Source organism: Salvia hispanica, chromosome 4, assembly GCF_023119035.1.
Source record: "Salvia hispanica cultivar TCC Black 2014 chromosome 4, UniMelb_Shisp_WGS_1.0, whole genome shotgun sequence".
Classification (NCBI taxonomy): Eukaryota; Viridiplantae; Streptophyta; class Magnoliopsida; order Lamiales; family Lamiaceae; genus Salvia; species Salvia hispanica.
This window is the reverse complement of record NC_062968.1, coordinates 14,430,462-14,441,887: the sequence shown is the minus strand read 5'-3', so window position 1 is coordinate 14,441,887 and position 11,426 is coordinate 14,430,462. Positions and strand designations below refer to the sequence as shown.

General features: G+C 35.6%; 3 protein-coding genes across 3 annotated transcripts in view; 2 read left to right on the top strand and 1 right to left on the bottom strand.

The window, feature by feature from the left end:
• Nucleotides 1-740: 740 nt before the first annotated feature.
• LOC125220366 (probable sugar phosphate/phosphate translocator At3g17430) lies at nucleotides 741-6,149 on the top strand. Its single transcript, XM_048122535.1, has 10 exons — nucleotides 741-1,059; nucleotides 1,344-1,643; nucleotides 2,414-2,521; nucleotides 3,239-3,270; nucleotides 3,343-3,393; nucleotides 4,070-4,131; nucleotides 4,225-4,486; nucleotides 5,227-5,492; nucleotides 5,569-5,657; nucleotides 5,815-6,149. Exons 2-10 carry the CDS (start codon nucleotides 1,560-1,562, stop codon nucleotides 5,977-5,979), a joined length of 1,119 nt encoding a protein of 372 aa, XP_047978492.1. The 5' UTR covers nucleotides 741-1,059; nucleotides 1,344-1,559; the 3' UTR covers nucleotides 5,980-6,149.
• Nucleotides 6,150-6,454: 305 nt separating this feature from the next.
• Nucleotides 6,455-8,550, bottom strand: LOC125220367 (U5 small nuclear ribonucleoprotein 40 kDa protein-like). Its single transcript, XM_048122536.1, has 2 exons — nucleotides 8,403-8,550; nucleotides 6,455-7,725 (listed from the first exon to the last, which is right to left on the bottom strand). The coding sequence occupies exon 2, from the start codon at nucleotides 7,657-7,659 to the stop codon at nucleotides 6,634-6,636; it is 1,026 nt and encodes a 341-aa protein (XP_047978493.1). The 5' UTR covers nucleotides 7,660-7,725; nucleotides 8,403-8,550; the 3' UTR covers nucleotides 6,455-6,633.
• Nucleotides 8,551-10,843: 2,293 nt separating this feature from the next.
• LOC125220420 overlaps nucleotides 10,844-11,426 on the top strand; it is a 1,034-nt gene continuing 451 nt past the window's right edge. Inside the window, exon 1 of the mRNA XM_048122591.1 lies at nucleotides 10,844-11,414. Coding sequence (XP_047978548.1) covers nucleotides 10,844-11,414 — 571 coding nt within the window. The remainder of the gene's footprint in view (nucleotides 11,415-11,426) is intronic.

Sequence of the window (11,426 nt, the reverse complement as noted above, 5' to 3'; positions counted from 1 at the left end):
GGATAATAAATCTAGTGTCGGTTGACGCTTATAAATGACATAATGTGTGACTCATTTAAATTGGGGTATTTGCCTGCCTTCTTTCTTCTATGTTCAAAATTGTGGAATAGCAGCACCACTCTTGCTAAAATATTCAACACTACACTAAACAACCACATCAACTTCTTTATGCTATCGCAATATATTTGACAACACACCAAACTATAAATCAAATAATTAAATGAAAAGGACTATACTATAATTATTAATTATTGACCTTTTACGGCTAATCTAGCGTGACACTCGTGCCTTCAACTTTCTATTTTATATCATGTGTTAGGAAGTAACGAGAAAATTTGCCAGATAGTTATTGACGAAGTGGAAATTATTTTGATTTTCATTTTTACATCAAAAATTAAATGAAAGACTATTTAATTACACAACAGAAATAAATATTTGCGCGTGTTGCAAGCTCATACAACAATGTGTTTTTTTGCCATTTTGCAGTAATAAATGCTAACGCCAGTAATAAACAATAGTCGTAGTAGGAATGGTGGGATTTTGTAACACTGAGATTTGAAAAAAACCTTAAATCATTAGTACATTCAAATAAAATTACTATATATCTAATTTATATTCATATAGTAATTAGTATTTGTAAATTTCTTATCAATTTAATCAGATACGACAAAAATAAAGCTTCAAGAGCCATTTCTAGTAAAGTTGTAAAATAGCTGAAAATAAATAAAACACACACATCAGCAATTACTGATTAGCGAATCACCGAGATCTGAAGAGTTTTTTCTTCTCTGATTCATCACCACCAAGATTCATTCACTGTTATCACATCTTCCTCACTAAATTCTCCAACATATTGCACAAAAACTGCAGATCCTAAATCCATTGTTAGCTGCGAGAGTTGTAACTTCCTTGACCGACTAGCGACATTTTTCTACTTTTTTTTCCCGAAGACCCAATAGGAATTTGTATCGTCATCACCGAATTTCCCTTAGACCCAACTCAAATCGACTGGCTTTACGGAGGCCCAGTTGAAGTTGCAGCTCTAATTTCACTATCCAGGTTCGATCTTTTCACAAATTCTACTGATTTACTAATATGCCCATTTCGACTCTGCCCGCTACGTGTTTGTCGTAATGTTTCTTCGCAATGCCATCCTGTAGCTGCCAATCTTGGTATATTTTCCGAAAATTGTAGATTAATTATCTAATTATTGATTAAGTATGATTATAGTGGACTGTAATTCATTTGAGAATGTGTCTCGGGGTTAATTTTCCTTTCGATGTTGAACCTTGCGATGGATTAATGGATTCTGATCATGCGTTTGATTTTGGTACCTTTTCTAGATTCGAGGGGCTGTTGGAGTTGCAGCATTAGCTACTTTCCCGGGAAAAGCGTTTTTTGTCACATATCCAGGGAATGAATGAGAGCACCTCTGCCAAATATAGCATCAGTTGATTTGCTGTAAAATAACTAGTTTAGTTAGTTTTAGTAGTGACAGAAACAAGGACGTTATATCTGGGGCATGAGTGCATAGATTTAAAGGGACAAAATTTGGCACAATGATCAGCAAACACCTTCTGCTGACCTACCTGTATCTCTTAGTATATATAACTCTATCCTCAGGAGTTATTCTGTATAACAAGGTATGTACTTCTTGCTTAATGGCCAATATGATTACATGATCGATATGGTTAACTGGTGTTCGTGTTCTTTTGTATGTGTTTATGCGGTTTTCCTTGATGTAGGTATTTTTGGGAAATGTTGGTGTTCGTGTTCTTTTGTATGTGTTTATGCGGTTTTCCTTGATGTAGGTATTTTTGGGAAATGTCCTAGCGGTAGCTTTACATGTTTGTGTTGTGTGTAGCTGATGGTACCTTAACTTACTATATGGAGTATAAGACTCGCAGTTAGAATTTTAGTGCTATGCAGCCAGACAGACCTCTTGTTCGTATGGGATTATGTTTGGATAACAGTCATGATACAGAATAAAAAGTAAAATGAAATAAGATTCTCTTGTATTATCTTCTGAATGTTATGCGGTGTGCATTAGTATATGGTGCCTGAACTTTGTGTGTTTCCTTGATATATGCAATGTTTGTTTCTAAATAGCTAACGAGCAAAGTGACCTCCTAACTAAGACAGACAAGAAAAAAATATCCAGTTTTTTGCAGATGCAGCGGCATGTACAAAAATTGAAAGAAAAAAAGTCTGTTTACATGATAGAGGACTGACTCTCAAATGTTGCGAGAGTCTTTTATCAAATTGACAAATATTCAAATATTTAAAATACATGGCACAAGTGGTAGTTATTTTGTTATATATGCACGATGTATAAATTTATGATCTGTTGGGTCTGATTTTATGATATTCATGACCTCACATTTATCCCCTCTTACTTTTTTCGTGTTTGTAGTGGGTTCTCTCACCAAAGTATTTCAATTTCCCATTGCCGATAACACTTACGATGATTCACATGGGCTTTTCGGCTTTTGTGGCATTCGTTCTGATCCGTGTTCTTAAGGTACATATTGTTATGGAACTTCTTTCATATTACTATTATTGCTGTTTTCATTTCACAACATTTTTATTGAGCTATCTGTGTCAACAGCAAAAGCCATATTGAACAGACAAATAAATTATGAACTCCATGAGTTTATCTAATTGGACTTGTTAGTGTCATTCCTTTAGCTAGAGAATTTTAAATTTACAATTCGTTCATCAGGAAGTACTATGCCTATTATTATCGAGACCAAGCAATGTTCTAGTATAGCTGTCCAGCCGTGCATTTTTCAAATCCTGAACTTGAACATATGTTGCGCTTCCTTGCTGGTCTTTTTCCTTTCATACTAGCTAGCATACTGCCCATGGGCCACTCCCATCCAATATGTACATATTGGAGTTTTTGGCTCTTAAAACCTTGTAATTTGATATATTAGGTTGGCTGTATTCTAGCCAAACAGCCAATTCATACTTTAGATTCAATTTGGGAAGCTTTGGTTTACATCAAATTGAATTGTGGCATTACAGTTCCGTGGATTGCTCTTATTAAAGAAAAATATGTTTGATTTCTTTATTTATTTATTTTTTTAATTTTTTGCAACCATTTTTTGTACATCAAATTGAATTGTGGCAGTGCTATTTTTTCTTCAGTGATTTCCTTCATTTATCATTTTGAAATATATCATATTATTGATTTATTTTCTTGATTCAATGTCTTTTACTCCCCCCTCTTTTTCAGGTTGTATCACCTGTGAAGATGACATTTGAAATGTAAGACATGTTCCCCTCATTCTTAGTTACTGCATATAGCATATAGTCTGATCATGGCTTTGGTATTTGCAGATATGCGACATGTGTAATTCCTATTAGTGCCTTCTTTGCTGCAAGTCTATGGTGCGTGATGATTTTCAAAGAATGGAAGATCTTTGCTTGCTTTCACGGTTTTGTATGCTTACATAGGAGACATGCTACCTATTGTGCAGTAATTGTGAACCACCTATTGATAGGAGACTTCAAAATTGACTACTTAGGGTTATCATGACTTGACTTTTTTTTTTCTTTAATAAACTGGGGCCTACCTTGTTAAATATTACCATCACTTTTAACGGCCCTTGCAAGGATGGATCAGGATGTTAACATCGACATATTGTTTGCTTTTGAATAGTGTAGTTCAGCTTTTCACTCAATTCAGTTTATTTATTTTAATACATGAAAATAAATTTTGAAGAGATTGAAATACCTTTGTTTTTTATAGTTCATGATAAGAATTAATGTTAAAGATATTGTAACACCTTTGTTTCTTACCCTCAACTCGTAGTTTTTCCAGGCAGCACACTTATATCAGAAAAATCTACCAAAGAGATAAATGATAGTGTGGATGAGTGGTAAACTGTATCATCTGCCCTAGATCTAATGTGTTCACCTCATTATCGTATATTAGATGTTATAAAACTGTCATTTATGAAAGCTGTTCTCATCTTGGGTGGCACTTCACCGACTTGTATGTCAAACTATATTTTATGAGCCATGTTCTTTTCTATTTTTAATTTGATGATATACTCTTGTACAGGTTTGGAAATACAGCCTACTTATTCATATCTGTTGCCTTCATTCAGATGCTCAAAGCCTTGAGTATGTTTACATATTTTCATTTGGCCTCTTATGTCAATTGTTAGCCACAGAAAGTTGACTGATTAATTTTTTTATCCTTATACGTGATGGCAGTGCCAGTTGCCACTTTCCTCATGGCTGTTCTTTGTGGAACTGACAAATTAAGATGCGATTTATTTCTGAACATGCTATTGGTCAGTTTTGGAGTTGTGATATCATCATATGGGGAAATTCATTTCAATGTAGTGGGCACAGTTTATCAAGTTACAGGAATATTTGCTGAAGCTCTTAGATTGGTTCTTACCCAAGTTCTGCTCCAAAAGAAGGGCCTAACACTCAATCCAATCACAAGCTTATATTACATTGCTCCATGCAGGTACAACCTCGCATTCATGAAAATTTCCACATCATTTCATATTCCTGAACTCTTGAGTAATCAATGGAGGAAAGTGTATGCACTGCTTCTTGCATAATAAAATCCTGCACTGATCCATTATGAGAGTGAAATTGTACAAACTTTGTTAAGGAAAGTAGTTGTGAAATGAATTCACTTCTCAACTAAACATCTTTATGCACTGTCCAAACTTCATGTAATTTATGACCTTTGATGAGCTGGATTTTGGTATCTCTAATGTCATATCTAGACGTGTGATGGGAATTAATTTCATTTTTATGGACATCGTGATCTTAAGTTCAACTATGCTATATGCTTGGGGGGCTTTTCAATATTCCATATTAGGGTGTAGTTTCTGAAAAAATGAGAATCATGATTTAGGAAAACAAATCTTGGAGTATGATGCTTGGCTCTCATGTTTCCTTAAAAGCTTTGTGATGGGATTATTCTCCATCTGCCTACCAAATATCTGCATTTTAACTCTTCTCATGCAAATTGATATATTCTCAGTAGTAACTTTCGAAAGTATGTTTGTTTTACCATTTGCCCATAAAGTTCATATATATTTCTCAGCTTATAGGCTTTAAATCTTCCATTTTATAAGAGAAGGCTATACTAGTGTTATTTCTTAGTCCGCAACCATTGGTACATGAAATTTAGCTTTGATTTTGTGTATTGACATGGATAATACTTGAGAGATTTCCTTCCCATTTTCTTTGCAGTTTTGTGTTCCTGTTTGTACCATGGTACCTGTTGGAGATGCCCGGGATTGAAGTATCACAGATCCGGTTCAATTTCTGGATATTCTTCTCAAATGCACTTTGTGCGTTGGCTTTGAATTTCTCAATCTTCCTGGTAATTGGTAGAACTGGTGCTGTTACTATTCGAGTTGCTGGCGTTCTAAAAGACTGGATTCTTATTGCCCTTTCAACTGTCATTTTCCCGGAGTCGGCAATCACAAAACTAAATATCATCGGTTATGCTGTTGGTACAAATCTGATTCCACATTAAGTTTGTATTTCTCTGAAAGTAGTCAACTCAAAGACTTATCATTGTTTCTACAGCTCTATGTGGTGTTGTCATGTACAATTACTTGAAGGCCAATGATGTTAGGTCATCCCAAACTTCCGGAGATAGTGAACGAGCAGCAAAGGTAGAAGTTCTTCTTAGTTAAAACAATCCCTTTTAAAATCTCCCATGGTCTTTCACATCACTCTTGAACAAATGACTTTTACTTCTAATTTCGTTTGAAGGAGAAAAAAATCAACCTCTTGATCAACAAACAAATTTTGTGCTCCATGTTTTTACAGGATCTGAGGTCTTCCAATCTGTATGGTCTGGACGATAACTCCTCAAACAGCGGTATGGGAGGAAAGAACGGAAGGAGTGGGTCTCATTTAGAGGTTGTGATAGACGAGGAAGTTCCTCTAATTCCTGCTTCGAAGGGTCTGTTGTCGAGGTCAAAACCCAGTTAGAGATAGATGCTGGAAATGAGTTACAGTTGTTCCTTCTATTGTTGGTCTACTCCTGGAGCAGCTCTTTTTGCAGCCTATTGTCATTCTTTACCTAGGAGAATTACTATGGATACTTGACATTTCTTAGAACGGTTGGAGTATACAATGCAATAGTTGGTTGTTTGCATGAACCTTTACTTTTATTTCTCTTTTATTCTTATCATAATATGCATATGGAGAGTAATATATATGTTCAAAGATTATTTACAATCCAATGATGTGTTGAAAGCTGCTTGGTGATTCACAAGATAGCAACTAATTAACATCTCACAAGCGGTACTATTCTTCAAGCCAGCAAGCAAAATTACACGCAACTATTATACTTCTAAGTTTAAACAATTTGAAATAAATGCAGATCAGATCACCTTACATCAGGATGACAAATCAGAACCAAACAAAGATAGCAAAGTACTTGTGAATTTTGGCAAATTAGGAGTATATGTTAAAAGAGACTGGCATTTTGGCATGGCGTAACATCTTCTTCAAAACACTAACCTACAGAAACCAAGACATATCATAATCCTAGAATGAATCCACAGTCCTTACATAATAGGTCCTAGCGATGACTGTCACTTTCTCAATTATAGGATGACATTGGATAAAGTACTAATTGGGCTAAATTTCACCAAGATATATCTGCTTGTCGCTGCTGCAAGACCCGATTATAGGTTCATTGGGATGAAAGACACATTCATTCACTGACCCAGTATGGCCTGGAAGCTTGTATAATATGCGTCTTGAAGTAGTGTCCCATACGTAAACCATGCAGTCGCTACTACCAGCAGTGACTTTGCTTCCATCAGGCGACCAGCTACACCTCAGCAGGTTCTTCTCAAAATTGTGTTGATGCCCTTCAAGAATCTTCACACAGCGATTTTGGGGGGCATATGGTCGCATATCCCATATTCGAAGAGAGCAGTCCATGCTGTTTGTGAGAAGGTAAGAGCCGTCTGGACTGAGCTGCATACCAGTAATCATATCTTGATGTCCTTGAAGCTTCATAACAGGATCAGTTCTTCGTAAATCCCAAACCTTAACATCATTGTCAATGCCACCAGTGTAAATCTTATCTGATGCATCAGAGAAACTGACCGCTGTAATCTGGTATTTGTCTGGAAAACTCTGAATGGAACCCCTTTGACGCATGTCCCAAAGTTTTGCAGTTCCATCATCTGACCCACTCACAATAAGAGGTGGCCCCCTCCGAGCAGGACAGCAAGAGTTCACAACAAACAAGTGCCCTACCATCTTCTTAATCTGTTTTCCTGTCTCCACGTCCCATGCCCTTAAAGTTTTATCAGGACTTGTTGATATTATCTGCGAACCATCAGTATTCCACTGAACATCCAACACAGCATTCTTGTGCCCTCTCAAGACCATAAAGTTTTTGCAATCACCATGCACATTCCACAGAAAGATATCCCTGTCATGCGAACCAGATGCAATGACAGTCCCAGCAGGGTTAAACTTCATTGAGTAGACTGCACTCTGATGCCCAGCCAGCAACATAATAGGTGCTTCTAAGCTTGACGTCCGCTGTTTCCCATTGGGTCCTGCCCCAGGTGGCCCGAAGCTGTGTGTGAAAGTAGACAACTCTGTTGGCTTTGGACCAACCACGGATAGAGCACTTTCGACTTGCATATTCTTTTACGTTCACTCTTACTAAGATATTGAATAATAAGACAACAATAGTCGGCAACTTCAGCACTGCATGGATGTAGAATTAAGAATGTCATCAAGTCAGACTAGGTATATAATCAAATAATAACAAGGAAATGTGAAATTTGCTGGACTGGTAGAGCAAGTGTCTATTTTGCAAAGCGGCTAACGCCTAACAGCCAGGATCGAAGAGCACGATACAAATATATGAACAAATCTACTAGTGCAAGTAATCAGAAAGCATTGAGTTCTAACACACAAAGCATCCAATTGATTTTATATGTATTCCTTAATCAAAATCAAAACCACACCTTCAAAGATATTCTCATGAAGTTCAACATAGGAAGACATTCTCACATGCCACACTTTTCAGTGGAAAAAAAGAATCTACTGAAAGCAATCCAACACTACCAAATCAAATAACTAGTCACATCTACAACACATAAAATCAAACCTCCAATGGAAATTATAAATTTAAATTCCACATTTACACTCAGCAGTCAGCACAACGCAAATCGGCATTATAAAAGAATTCATGACCAACTAAGACAAAAATATAAAACGATCATCGAAATTTCTCCATCTTAACTAGCATCAAGTAAAAGACCCGAAAAGAGGAAGGACGCAGAGCAACATTATGGACAATGCTAACCGGGCGAAGTAGGTAATTATGAAGTAGATAGAAGCTGATGAACACTAAGATGATGCAATCGCACAATAATTACCTCGATTCAGAGGTAGTTCTAAACCCGTAAGCTAGGGTTCTTCAAGAGAGTACTGGAACAATCAGCATAAAATGATGGGATCGGAAATGTTGTTTCAGCGATGTCGTGCATAGTTTATTGGGTTGGGCCTTTTGCTTCGTTTCTCGGACCTTCATCGAAATTCCAAAACATGTTCTTAAAACTTCTGAAATAGTTCGTATTAACTAAACTGAGTCGGCCTTTTTTTTTTTTTTTTAATTCAGTTAAGTTGTTTCTCTTTTTTTTTTTAAGTAAAAAATCAAATATATTTTATTCTTCTGTTATATTTTTCAACTTAATTTTTTAATTTTTGTAGCCAAAAGTTTTATGTCAACTCAATTGAGACGGGGAATATCAGTAATATTGTAGTAGTAACTTTTTGGTATTGTAGTAGGAAGAGCATTATGGTCCTATTGACCCCTTAGTGTCTATTTCCTTCTTAATATTATCCATTAGATTAACGGTTAAGATCAAAATCAAGTAATTGATCCCGTGTTACATTATTGGTCCTATTTTGTGCATTATGAGGGTATAAAAGTTAAAATATAATGGCTGCAAATCATAATTAAGCGTGATTTTTGGAACAATTATTGGTATTCTAGTTCCTCTCTCTCTCATCACAAACGCCTCCCCCAATTCTTCTCTCCACCAAAACCCTAGCCGCCCCAAATCTGCATAGAAAAACCGATTGCTCTGTCGTTATCGCCCTAAAGAAGGAGTGAAATCTACACTAATCCGTCCTCTCTGTATATCACATCGGTTTGCGGTGTTTTTTGCGAGACCGAGCAAACAATTGATCGAAGTTTTCTACAAAAGGCTGTAAGAATATTTATATTCTTATATGACCTATGTATCTATTGGTTTAAATTAAAGTTCAAGTTCATAATATTAAAAGTTAAAAGGGATTCTAATATTAAAGATGACACCGTGATGGATCGGTTTCGATAAAAGAATTAGAATCGGGTGTATTGATAACCCTCCTCTCCTATCTCTAAATTATGATATTAATATATATATATTATATGAAAGAATAGTGTGTATATATACATGCAATTAATTATGCACATAGATATGTGTTACATGTACGTATTGGACGTGTGAAATTGGTATACACACATTTGAATATTAAAGTGAATGTGTGTCACGGTGGAATGGTGTGGAAATGTTAATTAGTTTATTAGTAAACTAATTCTCATTTACCAACCGACATATTTGTTGGTGAGAAGCAGTTAATATACATGTATTTGTATAATACAGAAAGTTTAACCGCATGGTAGTTATTATGGATGAATCAACGTATCCATAGCGGTTAGTGCATGGCATGATAGAAATGAAGTGGCACCACTTTTCGTGAAGAGGCATGCAGCACCTATAAATACATGTGTGCTCTCATTCATTAAAACATAATCCAGAACGAGTTATATACTCAGAAAAGTCACAGTACATACGCACATATATATATATACACTTATATACAAGTTTTTGATTCTTTATCCATTAAAAGAATCATAGAAGGCTTGAGGTCAAGGAGAGGAGAATCATCAAAGTGGATTCAACATCTTCTTCAGCACAAGAAAAGCATGGATGGAGGTTGGTAATCTATCTCCACTTTATAGTCTATATGTTGTGGTTGAATTAATTCAAATCTAGAATTAGATTTCATTATCGAAATCATTAAAGTTGAGATTTGGCTAACAGTTGGTATCAGAGCCAATCTAGATTTGGTTAATTCACCATTTATGTGACTTCAAAATCGAAATTTGAATGGTCTTGAATTTTTCGATTTTGATTAATATGCTTCCGCTTATGTGTTGGGTAATTGTTTTATGAAATGTTAGAACAATATTAGGATATTCTACCCATTAAAGATTTCAATATTTAAATAATATATAACTTGTTTATCACCAAAGTGGTCTTGTTATATTGCATTTATTTATTGAAAATGATAAATGTTAGTTAATTGATCATGATTAAAGAGATGCTATAAATGACATAAAAGTTTGATTGATCAATTAAATTATTATCTATATGCTTGGAGATCACCCAAAGGTGGATCATTGTATATATTTAATAATACGAAAGGGATTAATCATGTATACTATGTGTCTTATGTAGTATGTACACCCAAAGGCAACATGCTTATTTGATATATATATATATGATTTGATTAATTGTTAAAGTACTATGATTTTAGCATCGTTGAAAGTATGTGTATTTAAGTATTGCCCAAAGGTTACTTGAATGCATGTTATTTAAGATATTACTGTTTATGAATCTGTATTAAGGACTCAAGCACTAATAGATAAGTATGTATAAATGTTGCAGCCTCAGCGAATTTGTATGCATCTGCAAACTCTGTCATTAAATTCAATGGGCAAAACTATGGCGAGTGGTCCGAACAGATCCGGTTTTCACTGGGTGTAATGGCGTTGGACCATGCTATACTAACAGAAGATGAACCCTCAGCCATAACGGATGAGAGCTCCGAAACTGAAAAGTCTCAACATGAGACTTGGGAACGATCTAACCGGTTGAGCCTGAATCTTATGAGGATGACGATGGCAGAAAATTTTAAGCCATCGATGCCCAAGACAGAAAGTGCAAGGGAATTCATTGAGAAAATTAAGGAGTGTTCACAATCTGAATTGGCTGATAAGTCAATTGTAGGAAGCTTAATGAGTGAACTTACTACAAAGAAGTTTGACTGGTCACAGCCAATTCATGATCATGTGACAAACATGTCTAACTTGGCGGCAAAGCTAACGACCTTGGGAATGGAGGTTCATGAGCAATTTGTGGTCCAATTTATCATGAACTCCCTACCTATTGAATTTAGCCAGTTCCAGGTGAATTATAACACCATCAAAGATAAATGGGACTTTAAGGAATTAAAAGCTATGTTGGTTCAAGAGGAAGGGAGATTAAAGAAGATGAATGGTCAAGTTGCGAATCTCATAGGTCATGGAGGTGCTAGCTCCAGTAAAGGAAAATCAAGTAAGAAGGACA

Bases quoted from the DNA above. Each gene is read 5' to 3' on its own strand.
- LOC125220367 (XM_048122536.1), bottom strand. From the start codon at position 7,659: ATGCAAGTCGAAAGTGCTCTATCCGTGGTTGGTCCAAAGCCAACAGAG.
- LOC125220366 (XM_048122535.1), top strand. From the start codon at position 1,560: ATGATCAGCAAACACCTTCTGCTGACCTACCTGTATCTCTTAGTATAT. The intron at 2,522-3,238 runs GTACATATTGTT...CCTCTTTTTCAG, and splicing joins TTCTGATCCGTGTTCTTAAG to GTTGTATCACCTGTGAAGAT. The intron at 4,132-4,224 runs GTATGTTTACAT...ACGTGATGGCAG, and splicing joins TCAGATGCTCAAAGCCTTGA to TGCCAGTTGCCACTTTCCTC.